Source organism: Taeniopygia guttata, chromosome 2, assembly GCF_048771995.1.
Source record: "Taeniopygia guttata chromosome 2, bTaeGut7.mat, whole genome shotgun sequence".
Classification (NCBI taxonomy): Eukaryota; Metazoa; Chordata; class Aves; order Passeriformes; family Estrildidae; genus Taeniopygia; species Taeniopygia guttata.
In genome coordinates this window covers 67368831-67390166 of record NC_133026.1, presented here as the reverse complement: position 1 = coordinate 67390166, position 21336 = coordinate 67368831, and the positions used below count along the sequence as shown (strand labels likewise).

The 21336-nt window shown below is 36.1% G+C and overlaps 1 protein-coding gene across 4 annotated transcripts in view; it reads right to left on the bottom strand.

Moving 5' to 3' along the window:
• DTNBP1 (dystrobrevin binding protein 1) overlaps window positions 1-21336 on the bottom strand; it is a 62475-nt gene that overhangs the window by 37695 nt on the left and 3444 nt on the right. For 2 of the 4 annotated variants that reach the window (XM_072924166.1, XM_072924167.1), the window contains 4 exons: window positions 18796-18846; window positions 18044-18104; window positions 15348-15495; window positions 9036-9168 (listed from right to left, as the gene is read on the bottom strand). In XM_072924166.1, coding sequence (XP_072780267.1) covers window positions 9036-9168; window positions 15348-15495; window positions 18044-18104; window positions 18796-18846 — 393 coding nt within the window. The remainder of the gene's footprint in view (window positions 1-9035; window positions 9169-15347; window positions 15496-18043; window positions 18105-18795; window positions 18847-21336) is intronic. The other 2 variants (XM_030265538.4, XM_072924168.1) reach the window with 1 other exon arrangement.

Below are 21336 nucleotides of genomic sequence, written 5' to 3'. Positions count from 1 at the left end.
AATGGCTTAAAAGTATATCAGTACATTTTCTAGTTGGGTAATTAGGACCTGGCACTGATGTACAGAGAAAAATGTATTATAGACTATTACACTTCTCCCCTTTACAAGTAAATAAATGTTTTTGTATTTACTGATAAACTGCCAGAAGAAAGATGCCTCCTGTGTCTTCTCTAAGAGTCTAGAGACAAAAAGGTCATCTGCAGAATACACTGACCTCACATTAACAATTGAACTTCATATTTGGAACACAGACAATGTAAAGAAACAGCAATTTGTGAGAGTAATTAAAATAAAAGGGATTAAATTGAAAGCAGTTTTAGAAAAATGGCCTTCAAAGCAAGGTTAATAGACAAGCAGGAGGAAACATGCAAGGCAATTGAAAGTGCTCCACAGGGAAATGCTCCTGGATTTTAAAGAGTTTTCATCCAAGTGAACATTCATGCACTTCACAGATGGATGAGATAACCCTTTACACTACTATTAGAAGGAAAACACACACCTGCCTTGCATCTGGCCTCGCTACACATGAAGGCTCTTGAAGCCCAGTGTGAGCTGCTCAGCATCTGTCCAGGATTAAAGGAGCTCCCATGCTGAGTCCGACACTGATCAATACGACTACCTGGCATCTGACTATATGCTCTTCAGCTACTAAATTTTAGGTTACTGACAAAAAACCTGGCTAGTTACTCATGTAAGAATACACTTTACCTTTTCATAGTTAACAGTAAGCTTTCAGAAGAAAGGACTGAATTAGGAGGCACATTATAATATAAATAGCTCTTTTCAGTGAAAGGCAAAGTTCAGCACCTCCGAGCAAGAAAAAAAAAGGCTAAAATAACAGACTAAAGTCTAACATAATCAGACTATAAAGGCATGGAGATATTTCAAAAGTAATCTCGTTCTGTATGCAGAGCAATTTACAAATCCCAGATTCTTTCCTGAGGCTAGAGGCTGTACAGGCTCCACTGACACTGAAGTTTTATGTCCATGAAAACTATGTGGCCACGCATACAGGCAACAGTGTTAATCCCTACCTTTCCACCAGTTGCTTGTTTTCATAAAATATAGGCGGGGGGAGATTTAATTGCTCTGTGAAATTCTGTGCACATCAAACTCAGTTACCAGTTTTTAAGATACCTGGAATGTTCTAATGATGATGCTGTCAGTGGTCTTCACTACTTCATTTACAGAAAAGTTAAGATTCAGGGCTTGTGGTGAGAAAACGTAATTGTGGAGACAACAGGTGAAACAAACCATCTACAATATATGACTTGTCCCACAGGGTACTGACACGACCAGTTAGAATTACAATCTAGTTAGAAGGCAGACACAAATTCCCAAGGACCTTCCCATACCCCTCAGGTTTTTCATTTCATTTTTGGATTAACCCTGCTCTAGCCACTGTATCTTGCAAAAGGCTGTAACATTAAGATAAATTTCCTAAGTGTAACTAAACATCAAGGAATCCAGTTAAATACCTAGGAGACTACAGAACACCACATTCCTTACAAAGATGCCACCAGCCAGAATCGACAGAATTTCATACCTGATCTTCAAGAAGAAAATAAGCAGATAAGAAAGTAACAAAGTCCTAAATTAATGTCAGGAACAATTTTATAACACGAGCTCTAAGAGTAACAGTCAGTAAACTCCAACTACTAGACTTACATATAAACAAAAGGCAATATCAAGACAGCATATGAATGCTAAAAATTGAGGATTAAATTTGAAAGATTTTACAATTACACGTGTTAATAAATGGTGACCTGTAAATACTATTTACAGATAACATATTTAAAGAAAGTATACATGCTTATCAGCAAATTAATCTAAAAAAAAATACAGCACCTAACATGATCCAACTCAGAAACTGAGAAATGCTGCATTCCCTCTGCTATGTCTGGTATAGTTAAGTTTTCAAAATTGTGGATTAAAAAAAAAAGTCCTTCCATAGCCTGACTCAAGCTTTAGCAAGCTAAAAAGCCATGAGATCTCTCCCTAGGACTTTCCTCTGGATGTCATCAGAAGTAAAAGCCAAAAAATGGAGAATTCAAAACCTATGTCACTTGTACAGTGCGCAGAAATAATTCAAGTACTTTTTTTTTTTGTAGTTAGGATTAGCACTTCTGTCAATCCTGACATCCTGACACAAAACTGTTTTCCTGGTCCCTGAGACTGGTTGAGCACACCTTGGAGATACTTAGGCCAATTACTACTTTGAAATACACTTGACAATGAAGCAATGAAAAGCCTTTAAGTACAGAAAAATTAGTAAAAACCAACACTATTACTAAATAACTGCTAGAATTAACCTGCAGGCAAGGGTTTCTATTCATCTGACAAAACACTGAAGACAGGTCAGGATTCTCCATAATCAAAACTAAAAGAGAAGAGCAGAGAACTAAGGCATTTCAGTAATACCGCAAATGGAGATTTTTTTGCTTCCATACTCATGCAGATACAGAAGTAGCTGGAGTCTGTTTTCCAGCACAACTTCTATCTTAATTTCAATCCAGAAGATGGAACTGATCCCAGCAAATTTTTGCAACAGCAATCACAAACATTAACTAGTAATCAAGTTAATAAATACAACCAAAACCAAGCACTCCCCTAATATATTCAGCAGTTCCAGAGTTCATTGAAAGCATTTCTGTTTTGATGTTTCAAAAAAGCCCAACAAATCTTAAGAACATGGGAAACCAATTTTCAGGCACTATCATTCAAAAGAACAGTAAAAAATAAGGGAGATGACCTTAAAATAACAAGAAAATGGTAGAAGTGAAATCATTAAAGGCAAGTTTTGTCCTCTCCTATGAGATTGACACAGGGCACTTGCCATTAGAACCACTCCAAAGTGGAATCTAAAATGTGGAAAAAATGCTTAGCTACCTCTAAAAGCTCATGCCTTCAGGTGTAGGATTTTGCACAGGACATTAGTTACTAATGCTTTTGCTTTCATCGTGTTGTTATTCAAAAAGCCCAACAGTGTTTACTTTTTTTTTTTTCATTTTGTCTTAGTATGCAACATCATTGGATCACTAAAACATACATGTATCAACAGAGTTTGTCTTTATCATACAACCAAAATTTTAGGAACCAAAGTTGAAAGCTGTAATCTGAGAATAGAAAATTAAGCTACAATTTGAGATATTAGAAAGAATGTAAGAAAAGGTGAAGTTTAAGAGAAAATACAAACAATCCACCATCAAAGGCCACCTCCACCATCAACTCCACCATTTTTTTCTAGAAAGAAAAGGAGTTCCTGCAAGCCTGTTTTTGGTAAAAAACCATACAAGAAACTGCAGACCCTCTTTTAATCTGGCCATCAATTTCCATAAGCAAAAAAATGACAGTATTCAAAAACTGGCCAAGCTTTATTCAGTAAGCGACATATGGAAAAACTCCAATTCACAGAAACAAGTAAAAGGAGCTTGTGATTCCATGTACAATCTTCATCTGAAATGCTGAATGTGGTTCCACACAGCATGAATGCAGCTGTGTCAGAGAGAAGTTACAACTTGTATCTCTTCAGGCATCCTCAACATGTCCTTTTGGTGCAGGAATGTGAAATCTCCCTCACAGAACCATTGTCAATGAATGCATTTAATAGCTCTTTTTTAAACTCTTTTAAATGAATTAGTTTTCAATGTAAGTGGAAAGGAGTTATTAAAGATCTCAGGAAATAATCCAGAGCAAATAAACACAATTTATCAGGAGACACAGCAAAAAGAATGAATTTTAGTGTGGTAATGACAAGCATCTAAGTCCTGTTCTTCTGCCACTAGCCACAATGAATTAATTACACATATAAATAATGCATTTTTGAAGAGAGGGAGGGTACAAAATGATGATTAATGCAGTCCTAAACCATCTGTTCCTATTATTGCTACAGTAAGTCTGGACAAAGAATGCCTGGTATTAACAGCTTGACAGGATTTGCAGATTATGCCCACTAACAAACACCACATAAAGGTAGAGATAAATTATGCGGATTGACATAATGTTTAAACATTTTCTAGATAACATTATTAAAAGGTGCTGTAGGATACACAGGATCCAACACAAACATTCAGTCTTTAACCACAGGTCACAAAAGCCAAATAAAAAAGTTTTTTATTTGCCTATTTGAAAGAAAGCAAGACTATAAGAAGGTAAGCAGTAAATCTCTTTGTAACAATGTCATTGGCTCTCTGTATCAAGCAAAGATCACCAGAGAAAGGGCAACATTAAATAAACTTAAAAGTGACATAAATTATACCGTACATTCACACTTTGCAAATAAGAGAAAAAAACTGCCAAAACCCCTGCAATCTTCAAATCTGCTGTGTGCTCAGTCTTGCCCAATGTTTCCAAATACTGAGGGGGGAGCACTGAGGGGAGTAAAATTCACTAATAATGAAGCAGCATACTCCTTTGGGCTTGGCATATGCAGAATACTGTAATGCAAGAGTTCTTGCAAACAAAAGAAAGTTCAGAGCTTTCAAACTACAAAAAAAAAAAAAAAAAAAAAAAAAGGAAGCAAAACTATCCATTAAACTCTTCCAAAGCTTGTGCAAATCTCTTCAGGATCAATAGGAATTTTCATTCTATGTGTCTGTCCAAAGAAATACAACAACTGATGGCAATAAAATTAATTCCAGCCAGTTATCACCATGAAAACAGTTGTTGCTGGTTGTGCTGTACTCAAACTCATGAAAGAGGATAGAAAACATCTTTGCAATGTGAGTGCAGAAACTGATACAATGTCTAATGAAAACTCAAAGCCAGTCATCCAGCACACATCTGCCATGAAAACTCCAGAAGATAACAGAAGTTCTGTATCCAATCTTGCAAAAGTATTTATTTAGATACACACCTACATAGAGGTATAGCAGCTCCAAATCTATACCACTAGGAGACTGATCAAAAAGAGTATGGCATGAAAATTTACACTGGTGAAAACTTTGATGAGGACTATGACACATATAGCTGAGGTCTCAGAAATAACTCACAGTACATTTAAGGTCAAAAGGAAAAATATACTTGCTTGAAACATTGCAACAAAGGGGCACATACACTTTTTTTACATATAAAAAGTAAATTTTATAAGTTACGTGTAAAGCTTGAGAGGGTTATGAAGACAAAATTTAAATGTATCGCAGGGAATCACCACTGACGATGTTGTACAGTACAGTCTACTGTCCCAGCCTGTCACTTGAGGAATGCTATGGGATCTAAGCAAGAGCTATAGATATCAAAGTTCTTCTGTATCTACTTTTCAAATGTTTATGTTGTTAAGGCCTCAGATAAGTCATTGTATCTACATTCAACAGCTCTTACTGTTCCTTTTGTTCCCAAAGCAATTAAAAAGAGGGATAAAGTCTACAGAAAAAACAACAGTAACCGAGACATTGTCTCACACACATCTCTAATCTACACAATGCAATTGCCATAAATTTTATACCCTTCTGAATGAGAAAATAAATCAAGCATTCTTCTCCCCCAGAAGCACAAAAGCACCATCATGGCATGGCAATGCATCCAGCAAAAACTATGAAAATCTGTCCAACTCCTCACCTACTGCACTAATTATGAAAGCATGAGGTTACACTACAAATAACATCTAAAATTAAAAAATTATGAATAAACACAAATTTAAAGAATTTATTTTTTCTTCAAGTAAAGCATTTGCTTAAATAACATCAAAAAGGAAAAAAACAGTAGACCCACTAAGGTTTGTATTTTAGATTTTTAAATTTATTTTCGTTCTATGTTAGTTCTCAAAGCTGACAAATACTGAAAAACAGAGCGGGTTCTTAAAAAAGACATCCTAAAAAATTATCATTCAGACAATTATGTTTTCAGTCAAGTAGCATACAGTAAAATCTATCCACTCATTTCCAGTGACAAGGACCTTGCTATTCCCAAAAAAAGGCCGCACTTGGGCAGCTCCTTTTAATTGACACAACATTCAGGAGCTGCTATTTTTCAAAGTGAGGTGATCCCTCTGAAATGGATACAAATAGTACCACAAGCTTCATGGCAAGTACAGCTTCAGGTCAGAAACATTTTATCTTACACCACAAGGCTGCCATTCAGGGCACATTAAGATGACACAAAAGTGAGCTCCTGACAGTGATTCCTAAAGGACACTGTGCACTTGGGAAAGCAAAAATTGCCACATGAGACTAAGGAGACACAGAGTTTTCTGCAATCAGAATATCCACAGTAGGAGAATGAAGGAAAGGGAAAAAGAATTGTATTTAATTGAAAAAAGACAGGAAACAAAATTACATGGTTTAATGCAAACATATATCCAAACAATTGCAGAGAGACTAACCAGAGAAAACAAGGATGGAATCAAGACTTCATACAACAGTACTGGTACCCTGATCAATGGATTTAAACACAAAAAAGAGAATATTAAAATTCCAGAGATAAGCTCACAAAAAAAAAAAAAACAAACCCCAAAACCTATCCCCCCAAATACCAGCCTTTTAAAATGCTTTGGAAAAGATGCATATTGATGAATCTACTTTGAAAACAGCACTCAACACAACAACAGAAGGCAAAAATTTGATCTGTTTGAACTGAAGTTGCTCTATTTAATAGGGAGACCTATTTCTTAAAATAACTTCCCATAGTTACTATAAGCTGCATTTCATAGGTTTGATGTTGACCTAAAGCACCTTCTTCTAAGTCTTTCATATAGCATTTTTTCAAAAGATTTGAAATACATGAGCTTCTAGCCTAAGCTCTAAAATGACTTTATAACAAAATTACGTTTTGTTACATGCTTAAAATAATCAGTTTGTAGTTTGTAGTGCTCAAATACATCTCAGTTTTCATCCCAATATTGTCAAAATACATGAATTATTTTTTTTTCAATCACAAAAGCACTTACTCCCTGAAAATAATTTCTGTGCTAAAGAGAGAGCATAGACTCCTGACCCCTTCCACCCTCCTTGATTCTTTCAGCTTTCAGCTGGTATCACAGTAAAAAACCCCAAGCACTAAAGAGAGAAAGACAGGATACAAGTCCCAAACGTACACCACAAGTCACACTCACGTCAAGTTAATCAGCTGCTTGCTCTTCAAGCACCTACACTGGCAAGTGTCCTTCCTGTAATGAGCTAGCAGTTAATTTCTTACCTAAATAAATACAGTGGTAATGATCAACCAGAAATTACCTGCATTTTTCCTGTTTTGTCAGGTCTGACCAAATGTAATCAGCTTACAATTACACTAAGTAGCTTGCTTAGCATTCTATTTATAAAACTGATTAGATGCTGCTAAGCAGAGCAGGCAATGTTTTAACACTATTTTGATACTGAAAGCATTGGAGAAAGGGAGCAAGGATGGCAGAGAACAAAATCCATTCAGAAAACTGTAGAAAGATAATTATACAGGGCCAAATCTACTGCTTTATACACACTTTAAAATTGTGTTATTATAGCACATATTTAGAATTTTGGAATTATTGTTCTTAGATATTTAGATTACTCAAGCAGGTCTGAACAAGTGAATATTCAGCCATACTGACTGCTGTTGACTCTTCCTGGAGAGAGAATATGGAATTGCCCTGACCTGGGAAAGAGAAAATCCAGGCTGCAGGAAAATTACAGACCATTGCTGAGGCCCTGGCCTGAGGTTAAGACAACTGAACAGGATGTGAAAAACTAAAGGGGCATGACATGAGAAATTGCCAGATGTGACAGATAACATAATAAGATACTGACAAAAGCCACAGATAGGACCATGAGGGATGATTGGATTTCACAAGCTTTTAAAGGGGAGCTAGGTAAGAAACAGCCAAATTTCACAGAAAACCGAAGGGGGATCTTTAAGGTATTGGAAAATTTTTGGGAGGTAGAACCTGCAATATCAGCACTCCTTCTGGATCTATAACACCATTGAAGTCTAGGATTCCCTACATAATAACTGCAAACCAGTAGGGAAAAAGTAATCAGGGGTGAATAGGTCTTCTGGGAAGAGACTGGGATTTTAAAAAACCATACAAATAGATAAGGAGGATGAACGCAGATAAGCTGAGGAAAATGTAGCCAGTGCTGTGTGGCTCAGTCTTACCCTTGTTCACCATATCCTCATCAGAACTGTGAAAGAACCGCTTGTTCTGATCTTACTACAAGTATCAAACTTGCTTCCACAATCAAAGAGGCAAGGAGGATGCCAGAGTGCTTCCCCTGGCTAACAGCAGGACTCCTGCCTGGACAGATCAAGTAACCTGGTTATCCCCATGTCAGCCAACATCACATCCACCCACCCCTCCCTAACAGGCTGTCAGACACTGTTTTTGACAAACTGCTTCAATTCAACTCCTCAATTCCTAATTTATATAATGAATGTAATACTGCTTTTCTTATCTCCTTTTATTAGGTCGTTTTTGGCACTGGTGGTAACAAAAATCAAGTCAAAAGTTTCAGTTATTTAAGGGCTTAATATTTTCTCTTGTTACTTTTTCTTTTAGGTAAACCTGAAGCTCATAAGTTCAAAGTTGTGAATTTTCATACATATTGCTGTAAGTTAAGTCTGATTCCAAGAATCAATGCCCTGCTTTTACAAGTAAGAGAATGGCAGGAGATTAATACCTTTCATACAGAGTAAAAGGTACTTATGGGATTGGATACTGATAGAACTGAAAGGAAAATAGAGGAGAATTCAGTCCCTAATGTGACAGTTACTTGGGGAAAACAAACAAACAAACAAAAGGAATCCATAAACCAGGGCAAGGGATTAAAAGAAACAGCAGTTTATCTCTGCTTATTAACAAAGCCCTTATTCCAATTCTTTGTGGAGAACAATAAACATGACTTAATCTTAACAACAATGTTATGATAATTTTCCAAACACATGTACTCTTTGTTCATTACTAAGACATTCAATGAACCTACTAAAAATTTGCAACGTCCTGTCAAAGACTATTGTTTCTTTAAAAGAGGAAAATAAAAGGGATTATATTATATATTGGGGAGGGGTTAATTACAAAATGCTTATATTGTATGCTAATTTATATTTAGAACAAGTGTTTTATTTACCTTTTTGTTTTCTTGTAGTTTTCCAGCTCTAATGTCTGCATACATTTGTATCTTTCCAATTCACACTGCTCACATAGTTCCTCAAGACACAACAGATGATTCTCCATTTCCTCAAAGTTCGCCTCTAGCTGGGCTGTAAGAAAGACTTGTATGAATATCAAATTGCATCAATAGACAGACAACTCACCTGAACAGAAACAGGATTTTGTAAAGGTAAATAATTAACATGGTGATAATTACACACATATAAATGGCTCCAAAAGATAAACAAATCTCAGCCCAAATCCCACAGTCAAGAGTGGCAGCAGAGGCACGTTAAAGGGAGATCTCTCTGAGGTTCCCTTGCAGCAAGGTGCTGAACCATTCTCTTTGTCCCAGCACCATGGTGACACAGGCTCCTGGCCTGTATTTGAGGAAGAGAAGCATTCAGGACTCATACTTTTTCCTTCTTGAGCAAACTGCCAGTTTAGCACTTACTACACAGTACTAATCCAAAGAATTGTGCTGGCCAAAGGCAGGTCAAATCCTCATTTATTCAAATGAAGCAAAAATAAAGCATATGGGGAGAATTTTAACTTTCACATGATGCCATGGCAATATAAAGGAACTTACATTTACGTCTCTGAAGACAGACCCTTTACTGATAGCTAAACATAGAGATTTACCTATTTTACATACACATGTAAATTTTACAATTAAATATACCTATTTTACATATGCATCTCTTAATCTTGTCTTTAAACATAATTGCTCAATCTCAACTTCAAATAGATCTTGTCTATGACATGTCCTGAGAAAACTGATCTCATCTCATAGCTCACATTGCTTTGAGTAGAAATTTGGACTAGACAATTCCTGAGGTCCCTTCTCATCTGAATTATCCCATGTGAACCTTGTATCAAAGGATCACTTTCCTTGACAGTGATTTAATGCTAAATTTCATGTCTCTCCTCTGGATTTCACTAGTTTACCAAATCCTAACCAGCTGGTCACTCTGGGATGAAACTGTGTGAACTACAGGAATATTATTCATCTTTTTGCCAGGCCTTCTCCTATACCAGAGGGAAGGCAAATTGCAGAATAATTCACATTTTTACAAATAGCAGCCAGAATTAATGTAGTTCAGACGCTCAAAAAAAGGAAACAGTAAGCTGAAGGCATCAGTCAAATCCTCCATTCTGGCCTGGCCATTCTACTTGAAGCCTGTCTTGGACAATAAATAATTTCAACTTCCTAAGCCATTGCTTCATTATAAATAGCCATCCTTGTGGTTCCCCTAAAAAAGCAAAAATTAAGACTTCATAAACAAATTTCCTAGTATGGATATTCATTTTTTGGCTTCACTTCACCATTTTTTAGTCCCTAACAAAGGAGATCCCCAACAGGAAAGGGAAACATCAATCATCTAATCAGTAAAAATTTCTCTAAATTATTTTTCTGGATACAGATCACTGAGCAGAACAGGGAGAGATTGGCAAAAAAAAAACAAACAAAAAAACCCATAAAGAAAGGCAGTTGACAATTAATGCAGAAACAAGTTTGAGGGGAAAAAATGTTTTCAGTTCTACATATTGTGATGTAGAGCATTCATAGTTTACCACATACTCAATTTTCTCTCACAAAATTCAGATGTATGATTACAATTATGATTGGTTGGCCCATTCTCTTTAAGAAATGGAATTCTCTGAGTGCATTAAAATCCAAATACCTGTATTGTGCTAACTTGCTTTTCAGAATAATTGCTCCCTTATTAATCTGCAAAATTCTCAAACACAGCAGGACTGAAAATAATTTACTAAGGTACCTATCAACCACTGGTTTTCCACTTAAAAACGCCCACCACCTGCTTTGCTGTATTTACTGTTGAAATAATATTAAAAGACAACAACAAAGGACAGGAAAATAAAGAGGATAAAGAAAAATGAACTTTAGAGAACAACTGATTTCTAGCACTTGCATTTGAGCAGCCCCTAGTGGGAATTGCAGAAAACACTATGTTCCTGAATAACAGGAATGAACACTAGAGATCTCTCCAGGAGGCAACAACCCTGCTTTACTGCAACAGAGGTTTCAGAAGTTGCTTTCCTTTCTGAAGTGAAAGAAAAATTGCTTTGCACAAAAAAAAAGTTGAAGACAAGCTCTGTTGCACCAACTACAGCTGAGAATTGACATCTCTCTTACCCAAAAGTGAATATATGCACTGTGCATCCAAAGTCAGTGCCAAACAAAACTACAGATTTAATCAATTTGAAACTTAGGTTGTAAAAACCCCATCTCCTCTCAATTTTTTTCAGATTTTAAAAAAATATATTCACCTTTAGATTAAGAATTTTTATGTATATCAATATTTCTACTATTGGGTAGGAATTTTATTAGATAACTGAAAATAAAAGCCTTCTTCTTTGGGACACATCACTCCAATTATAGCAGTTTGGGCTGTATTTCTTACATTACCACAAACCTTAATTCTTAGTTTTAATTATTTTGAAGTATGTTTAAAGTTTGGTCAGGTGACATTACATTGCATTATCTTCCATCAGTGTACACTGTTTTCCATAGTTTACCAGCTATCAGGTATTAAAGTATTTACCTAGAACTCAACAACCACAGATTTTTTCATCCAGAAAACAATTTCTTTCTAAAGTGCTTACCTAACTTAAATTTGCCACATAATTTTTCTAACTGAAACCTATATTATCTGTAGTTCTGTATGAGTACAAAATTTGTTAAAATAGCTAAATCACAGCTGTATGTCAGAAAATGGGTTTCCACTAACTTGAGATGTAGCTTTCCTGCACTGTCCCAGCCATTCAAACAACAGAAACCATGCAGTAGTATTAAAGACATTTCTACAAAGCTCATTTATTTTCTGACTAAAAGGCAAAAAGCAGAAAGGATGGAAGCATTTATATCAAAGATACTCCTTCCACCTCTAGGCCGCACAAGGGCAGAGATTACTAAAAGGTTAAAATGAGCAGTGAAAGGCATATATGAACAGAGAGAGCTCAATTCAGCTGCAACAAAAAAAAAAAACCCCAGCTAGTATTATACCACTTACATGAAGTTAAAGCAGCTTCTTGCTGAAACTACATAGCAAGCACACTAGGATCCTTTTCTTTGTGTATTCCATCCTCAAACACTTCCAAGTTTACAGCACCAAACTATGCCTTTTATACATACATATCCCTACCTAATACAACCCCCTCTGCTGAAGTGTTGTGCCCTGGACCCTACAGAGAAAAATTCCCTGTTGAATATAGCTGTCTTTACGCAATATTTTTCAAATTCTCTGGTTTTACATAGATCTTCTCAACATTTTCTCTGATTTTCTCAGTAAAAGATAAAATTCTGAAAAAATTAGACAAATTCTGCAAAGCTAGAGAATGGCAAATTTCATACTTGATACATAATCGGAAATAAAAAAGACTGACCTTTTACTCAAGATACAAACAAGGATGCTTCTAAGCAGTGCAAAAGGTTCTGTTTCCCCAATGAATTTTCACACCCATCTAGCCCTCACTTCAAAAAGAAAACAAACAAACAAAAACCACAAAAAAAAACCCTAAGGCTAAGAAGCAAAGGCTTTTATCCCTGTGACTGCATGCCCAGCCTTATTTTCTTCCCAGTCCCACCAGTAAAACATTTTCAACCTATGTTGGATCTGTCACCTATGTACAAGATCAGTCTTTCTGAAACCAGTATCAAGTTGATCTCTAAAAGAAAAAAAAAAAAAGGAAGGGAGAAAAACTGGATTTGGATCAAAGTTTGTGTGTATTGATTTGCTGAAATCAAAACTGATGTTTGAGCAAAATGCCTCTGCTCAAACATGAAAACATATTTCATACTAAGTATGCCAGATATCAGCAAGAAGATATTTTCTACAACATCTCAACTAAGACCTGGCTTAAGTGATGACTCCAATTCTGCACCTTGAAAGGGCAGTAACTGTCCTTTTCACTTTTACATGAGAGTAATTTTTTCCTCAAAGTTCTCAGCAGCAGCTACAAGACATTGCATAATACAATAAATTTATCAAATGAAGACAGACTTTCCACTTCAAGTGAGGGATGACTGATAATGCGAATACCTAAGCCAAAGAACTTTATAGAATTGCTAATGAAAACGTGTCTTGTAATACATAGCAAAAGCTGAAGAATCTGTACATGAGTCATACCAATTTTAAGTAGGTCACAAAAAAGGTTCATTTCCATTATCGGAAATTTCTTTCACCAAAAGCAGCCAGAGCCCCTACCTACTTTCAAAATGAAAGGATTAATAGATTTATTAGAAACATAGCATGTCATAAGAAACAACTATTTTGTTGAAAGGATGAAGGTTAGCCAAATTACATCTTGAGAGCATAACCCAGCACTTTGTGATTCTATTTTCACTTTTTTTTTTTTTTAATAGAGTATTACACTCATATTGAAAATTTACAGCCATCTCTTGGAAAATTGAATACAGTTTATATTTATATGAAGCAAATAGTTAACAGCTATAAAAACTAAAAACAATGAGAAGAGTATTGCAGTAAACTTCTGTTAAATCACCTTCACAAGGTTAGATGTTGAATTTGGTACAAATTATATCTATCTCTTCAAATAGACTCCATAAAAATTATTAGAAGGAAAAATAAAACCCTAAACAATTTTAAAACATGACATGCTAGGAGGAACTAATAAGAAACTTAAGATAAATTATTTAAAATCTGACACAAAAGGTAAAGCTACAAGGTTTGGTTCAAATCTCAGAACCTTAGCAGTACACCTCAAAATTCATAAGCTTCCCTGAACAGGCTTTTGAATGCTTTCTAAAATCCTGCATTTGCAATATCAACAAATTATCTAGAGACATACCTATCCAAGAAATTCTACAGAGATTAATTCTACTTCATAAAACTGTATTAGGAATCAGAAAGTAGCCCCATTTCATCAGGATTTACAGCATTTGCAGCATTATGAACTATAAAGGCAATTCCACTAGCTTTCTACGATATTGTTTATCTTTGGGCTACCAGTGGACTGCACAGTAATATTAAACCCAGTATTTTAATAAATCACTACTTGAACTTTTATTTCCTTAGAATTTTTTTTTCAAACAGCCAATATTAAATGGTTAGCACAGATGATAAAGCCTTATTAAACAAGATGGTATAAGAAAATAATAATAAAAAGTAGACTACATTCCCTGGTTCAGGAGTAAATAGCAAAGTTATTATCAGCCTACCTAGGAACAAAAACTGATTTGTGCATGCATGTCCACTGACCATAGCAGAATGAGAAATTAGCCCCTGTACACAGAAAAGAACCCTCCTTTTCTTCATATCGTGTCAGCACACAAATCCAGCCCACCCCACAAAAACACAGAGCTGCATCACATGAGGAATTTCTACATACTTCCCAGCTGCTGTAAGAAAAGTGCAGGCACAGTCCCTGGGGAACTCAGCTGCCTAAAATCCATTTGCAGACAGCAGTTTTTCAAAGCTTTAATTTCATACACACCATATAAATTTTCATGGAAGCATCAGGAGACGTACTGTGGACAGACAGGGTTGCTGCTTGTCAAATGCTACCTGCCCATTTCAAGGCTCAGCAATAGCAGAGATTTTCAGAGACTAAGAGTCTCCAACATTTTCTCTTAATTTAATTTTCAACAGTGGATCAATAGCTTTGTATGAGAGGTTCCAAAATTAGTCCACCAAAGCATTCATCTTTTAAATAAAATGAACAGGTTAATCTTTGGTAAAGTTTTAAAAATTGCAACCCACCTAACAAACATGAGTTGTTTGCTAATCTTAATAGGCAGCATTAATATTCACCTATAGAAAAGCTGGGTGTTACTTCAGAATATCTTAACCCTGTACATTAATTCAAACTACGGAAGTGACCTTTGGAAGCAACAATTATTCAAAATCAAAAGTTTCTGCCTTGAAAGTGTCCCATGACACGTAAATTTCCCTCCATCCCACCCCAAATAGTAAGTTTAAACATTATTATGTAAAATTACACAGACTCCAAAAGAAGCAGCTATATACATGAGTGTTCATACTATCAAAAATCTTAACAATGTAATAAGACTTCAAAAATAACATTTGTCAATTTTTTTTTTTCAAATAACAACATATACAAAATTTCAACTGCTGGGAGAGCAACCACTGCTACTGGTCAATCTTTTTTAAAAAAACAGTTTAAGAACTACAGTTTTCCTACAGAAGGCAAAATTAAATTTTATAATCACAACATTCACAACAGCTGAACTTCAGTCTAATCCTCTGTACTGATCTAAATTCTTGTTATGTCTATCAGAACTTACCTAGGCTTGCTGTGAGGCATTCCAGATCTGCTAAGAAACCAGGTATTTGCTGAAGCTGATCCTGCAGTTCCACCAGACTGCTCCTCTTCTTCTCCCAGTGTGCAGAAAGCATCACAACTTCACTATCGACCAGCTGCAACAAAGAGGTCTTTCAATTGCTACCTTACGTACCTGTTCGTAAGCATCTTGACTAATTTTTATAATTAATAGATTTGGAAGCATAAGGCAACACAGCAACCCTACATCACTGCCACTTGTGCACTCCTCAAGTAAATATACAACATGCTCAAAAAAAAACCCCATAGTATGGAATATTTACATCAAAATGCACTGAACAAAAATATGGCAAAAAGCTAGTTCTCAATGTACTAATTAATGCAGGAAGTATTTTATGGATGTTATTAACTGTAAGCAAGATGTACCTGAAATTTTGGCAGCCATGTTGCATTGGTGCACAATAACAACATCACAGTGCTGCAATTTTGGGCATATTTATATCAATAGTTTAATTTTGCCAGTCATACCAATTTCATCTTAACAATAAAAATGAAAATTCTGGACATGCAAAGTAGTCTAGAAGATAAAGTAAAAGGAATGACATTTTTAAAAAAGTTGCCTTTATAACATTACTGCTCTTCTGCTTTTGTGATAAACTGCAGTAGTGCCAAGTGTTTATGAACACATTTCTACATTACTTCAATTCTTGTTGTTCCATTCTTCTTAACTTTTATTATATAATAAGGATACCCTGCTTCCAAGTTTCACTTATATTTTCTATGAAAAACACCAGGATCAAGAGATCTTGGGTAACAAATGTTTCCATTATATATAATTGAGATGATTCCATTATTGTTTCCCTGCTCTTAATTCCATTACCCATTCTTCCTCTTGCACACAACTACAACCTGTGGCTGTATCTGCCATTCTGAATCCCTCAATTTCTATAGTCTTTATAGGCAGAAACTGAGCCTGAGCAATGGGCAAAGGAGCTCTCAAATTTACAATTCTACCCACTTTAGAGCAATTATTTCAAAAGAACAACTTCTATCTTTTGCAAATTCCTCCAGCTACCTACCCCTGTTAAGAAAACATCCTGTTTCACCAGACTAGTTTTGAAAACTTACTGCAAAGCCCAGTGAGAAATAGAACACTTCAAAAGACCTAACAGTCTTACTTAAATAAAGCCAGGTCTATTTCTGAGACTGGGATATGGTATTTATATCTGTGAAACAGTAAAGCAAACAAAAAAAAATCAGAACCACCATGAGATGGGGACAAACACCATAAACATTTCAGTCCTGAGATAAATGAATGCAGCTGAAATGACAGTCATCTAAAAGGACAATTTTGTACATGGAACTGGTAGTTAACATCTACCATTTAACATGGTAAGACTCTAAGCTGCAATTAAAGCCTGAAATTTTCACTTTATTCAACATTTATAAATAAGACAGCACAAGCAGAAATATAATACTGGACAAGTGGACCTTTAGGTCTTCTGCAGTATCATCAATCTTCTGTGCTTACAGAGTTTTTATTTTCCCCTTTTATAAAAATATAACAAACAAAACTCTGCAAGCAATACATACACACTGAGTTGTGTGTAAAGTAAATATCTGAATTTAATGGAAAATTTAAGTCTTTTTGGAAGTTGTTAATTCTTATTTTCCCAAGCAGCCATAACATGTGAGATTAGGTTACATTAGTTTAATATTTATGAAACCTCAAATTGTTTTCAAAATTACAATTTTTAAAGCAAACTATAACACGTATAATAAAATTGTGACCACATCATTTATGAGATTTTCTAGGAAAAAAAGAACATTATGAGCAGTAAAACATGCCAAACTGGCAAGGAGAACTCCATCTCCAGTGCCTGAAGGTTTTCACTAGACTGCAGGGAAAAGCAGGGCCATACCATTAGGCAAGAGAAAAAAAAACCATAAGAGACCATTTTTCTTACTGTAAATACACAGTGAGTTATTCATCCATTCTAAAAGATATAGAGAAGTCCCTAAGTGAAGAGAAAAGCCAGGAAGGATGCACTCAGCCAAAGCAAAGGGTTCAGCCAGGACAGAGAACCTCACAGCTCAGTCCTTTTCTGCATCATGGCCACCCAGATTACACTGTCTGCCCCTTACCCGTGGCTTCAAACTAAAAGTCTGGCCTGAGTAAGGCATCAGCAACACTCACTGGAAGTTTCCTTTCCCTTCATTCCACAAATAAACCACACAACTTGTCACTTTGCTTCCAGGGCAGGAATCGTGAATGAAATCAGGGGAAAGCACAAATACTTCCCAAATATTTTCTACTGGCCAAGTCAATCTTGCTGTCTCTTGTGCACTATGAGTGGGCAGCAGTGCCACAGCCCTGCCCTGATACAAACCACTAAGGTGCCTCAACCCCAAACACATTCTGTACTTTCTCAGACATCCCCACTGCTTTTAAAGATCTGCAGCAATAATACACAACATCATCTTTGCAACTGTTTACATTGCATCACATTATTTGTTATTTCACATTTGTATTACATTGTTGTTTACATTACTGTGAGAGTGAACAAAGCTGTGTGGATGTTTACCTGGAGTTTTCCTGAGGGCCAAGGTTAACTCTGTAGGCAGGTACTAAAAATTTTAGTTTAAAATTATTTACACATTTTAAAATATTTCATGTATGGCATTGCTATTTTTTCTTACCTCTCCAGCTTTTGCACAATCTTTGGCTCCTTTATGAAGGGCAGCCCAAGCATCTTCATATCTGAAGAGAAGACAAATTACTATTCTTACTGCACTCTCCTTACAACAGAAATCATGGATGTCACTGTGATCATATTTACAGGTGCTACCAGAAATTACAACTTTAAAAGCTGTGTAATTCTTTCCAGTACTTACTGGTCTGCCAAGACCAATGAGAAATAGTGTCTTCTAAAGAAAAAGTGATTAATGTTTTTTAACCTACTAACTGACATTAAAAGCTAAGTGGACCCAACAATACTTAAAAGACAACTCACTGCCTTGAACGTCACTTGGGACTCAATTAAGAAAATGAAAAAAACCCCACAAGATTGTAATCATACATAAACCACTTCCAATAAAAAAAAAAAAAGACAGAAGGAAATTATATCAAATATGCTTAAGTTATGAATCACAGACTGTGGCTCAGTGCAGGGGCTCAGTGCTTCACCCCTCTGCATTAGGATATGGACTAGAGTCATCTTTGAAATGCAGCTTTTCCTCCAGAACTTCAGTTTCATTAATATGACAGTACTTCAGAATTGGGCAAGCTTTAAACACATTTATCATTTGGTAACACTCCCACACTACTAACTGCAGAACAACCAAAAGCCTATTAGCAACTTAGATTTTATTATCTAATTTCTATCTTAAGAAATTAGATTTTTAAATCTAATATAGGAAGCAAACACTAATAAAGAAAAGGAAGGTCATACCTGCTTAGTAATTCCAGTCCAGCAGAAAACTCTGGCAAACACTGAACAGTTCTATAAAACAAATTGCAAATGTACAAAATTGTTAAAGAAAAAAAAAAAGGTCATAAAAAAATGTGTGCACATACATCTGACAGATATGCTGAGCACAGAATTGTTTCCTCCTGATTCTATTTTCACAAACATTTTGCCAATTTTGGTTTAAAATGCATTACATGGTGTATCTTACAAGAATATTCCAAAGATAGGATTACTTTTATCCCTTGTTGTTTTATGATATCCTATTCTTACCCCTTTTCAACCATGTCCATTAAAAACAAGTTTTGTTGAGTAATTTCTAAGTACAGTTAACAAAGATATAAAATGAACATAACTTTAATCTAAAAAAGGGCACAGAACCATTCTGAAAAAAGACTACTACACAAGTTCATGTCTCTCAATACAGATATTCCACTTAATATACTCTACACTAAAAATAAATACTAAGCTAAGGAACCTTTGCCAGTTTAATGCTCTAATGATCTCCTATTTGATGAATACACTTCCATTAATAACAGTTTGAAGTATAAAGACAACTTAAGTTATAGAAATTAACAATACAGTACTTCTAAGGATGTGAAAATCTTGATATTATCCAAAAATTGTCTCTTGGAAGATTACCCAAATAGAATGTTCTGCATTATCATCTAAGCAATTTGAATGAGAAAACAAACAAACTACCATAAATTTAATCTTCTTGTCCTTAAGGCAAGGGAAAAGTGACAGTATCGGTGAGGCGAAAAGGGACCTCAGGAAGTTTCTATTCCAATCCCCCTGTTAAAAGCTGTTTAAAAGCAGCTTTCTCAGGAAGCTTTTCTCAGCTTTTCCTGTCTGATCATCTCTTGTTTCAACTTAGGCCTATCACCTTTTGAGTTCCCACCACCCACCAGTTTCCTCAATCACCACTTCATGTGTAATGACAGGCTGCTGCTAGGTCTCCCAGAAGTCACCTATTCTCCAGGCGGAACAACTGCCCATCTCAGCCTTTCCCCATACACAAAGTTCCTGCCCCAACCATTTTGGCAGCCCTCCACTAAAACGCTCCAGAATATTAACACTTTTCTCAAACTCAGGACCAAACCGGACAGGATAGTTAGTGATCTAAGGTGTGCTGAATGCAGGGGACAATGACTTTCCTCAATCCTACTGTCTGGGTATTGTTTGCCGCCCCATTAGCTGTTGGCCTTCCCTGCTACAAGGCATGTCCCAGGTCCACATTCTGCCTGCTGTCTGCCAAGAACTCCAGGGTCTTTTTAGCAAAGTTACTTCCCAGATAGTCTGCCAACCCCAGTCTGTATTGTTGCAGGGGATACTTTCTTCCCAGGGAAACATGGAATTTGTACTTCTTGATTTTCATGAGGTACCTCTTGGCACATACAGACCTAGGAGTTTTTATGGATTGAGTATCTTCAGTCACTACTGGTCAGTATCCTTGACCCTTTTCACTAAGCACAAGGCATTGAAGCCACAAAGGCATTAAATAACAACAATCTCTACATTTGCTGTAATTTACCCCATTCATCATCAATCCCATGTTTTCTTCCAGCCTTTTATCACCAGTGCAGGGCTAGCCACTCTTCTTGTCCTTGACATCTCTTGTAAATGTCAGTTCCAGGAGAGCTCTGGATTTCCCAAGGCTATTCCACTAGGCCAAAGAAGTTATGAAGAGGCATCAAGAAGTTATCCTTGACACCTTCGCAGGGAACTTCTTGACTGCATACTAATGGGCTGTCCTTTCAGGAGCTGGAAGCTAAAGGCTCCCAGAAGAATAGGGGTTTAATGATACAGAGGACTCCTCAAGCTGTTTGGAGAAAACATCATTCTCCCCCTGGTCAGAGGGTCAGTGACAAACTCCCATTGCAACACCACCCTTAGTGCCTCTCCTTGGCTCCTATCCATGTGCCCTCAGCCATCCTTACAACCAAGCTAAGCTGTGTTTGTGCCTGAACTTTATTAGCAAAGCAGAAGCCACCCCAGCATTCCCCTGTTTCTGATGATTCAATTTGTTCACCCAGTGCTTTTCTCAAAAAGCAATGGATATTTATTACAGTACTCCAGAAGAACCAAAATACTGTGGACTGGAAACACACAGAGAAGGCAGTTGCCTAAAATACTTTTATTCACACCTTCACCCATACTTAGTTTAGCCTCCATGCCTTGTCCATACAACAGGTCCTCTATTAAAAAAAAAAAAAAATTATCTAAAACATCAGGACTCTGAACTTAGGACAATTTATTTCAGATGCTTTATTTTAAGCACTTGGCTTGTTTTTATACTAATTAGTGTCTACACAGTATGCTTTAACAAGAACATGCTTTACACTAAAGCATATCTGAACTGATTTTAAGAAGTAAGTCTCACAGATGTCATTTACAGACACCAAGTCTTTCCCTGTAGCTCACATAGGTTGAAAGAATAAGCAAAGAACTAAAATGCAAAGGACTAATAAATATCCCCAAGAAACAATGAAAGAAAGAAAACCAAATCAGCATAATTCTCAAAAC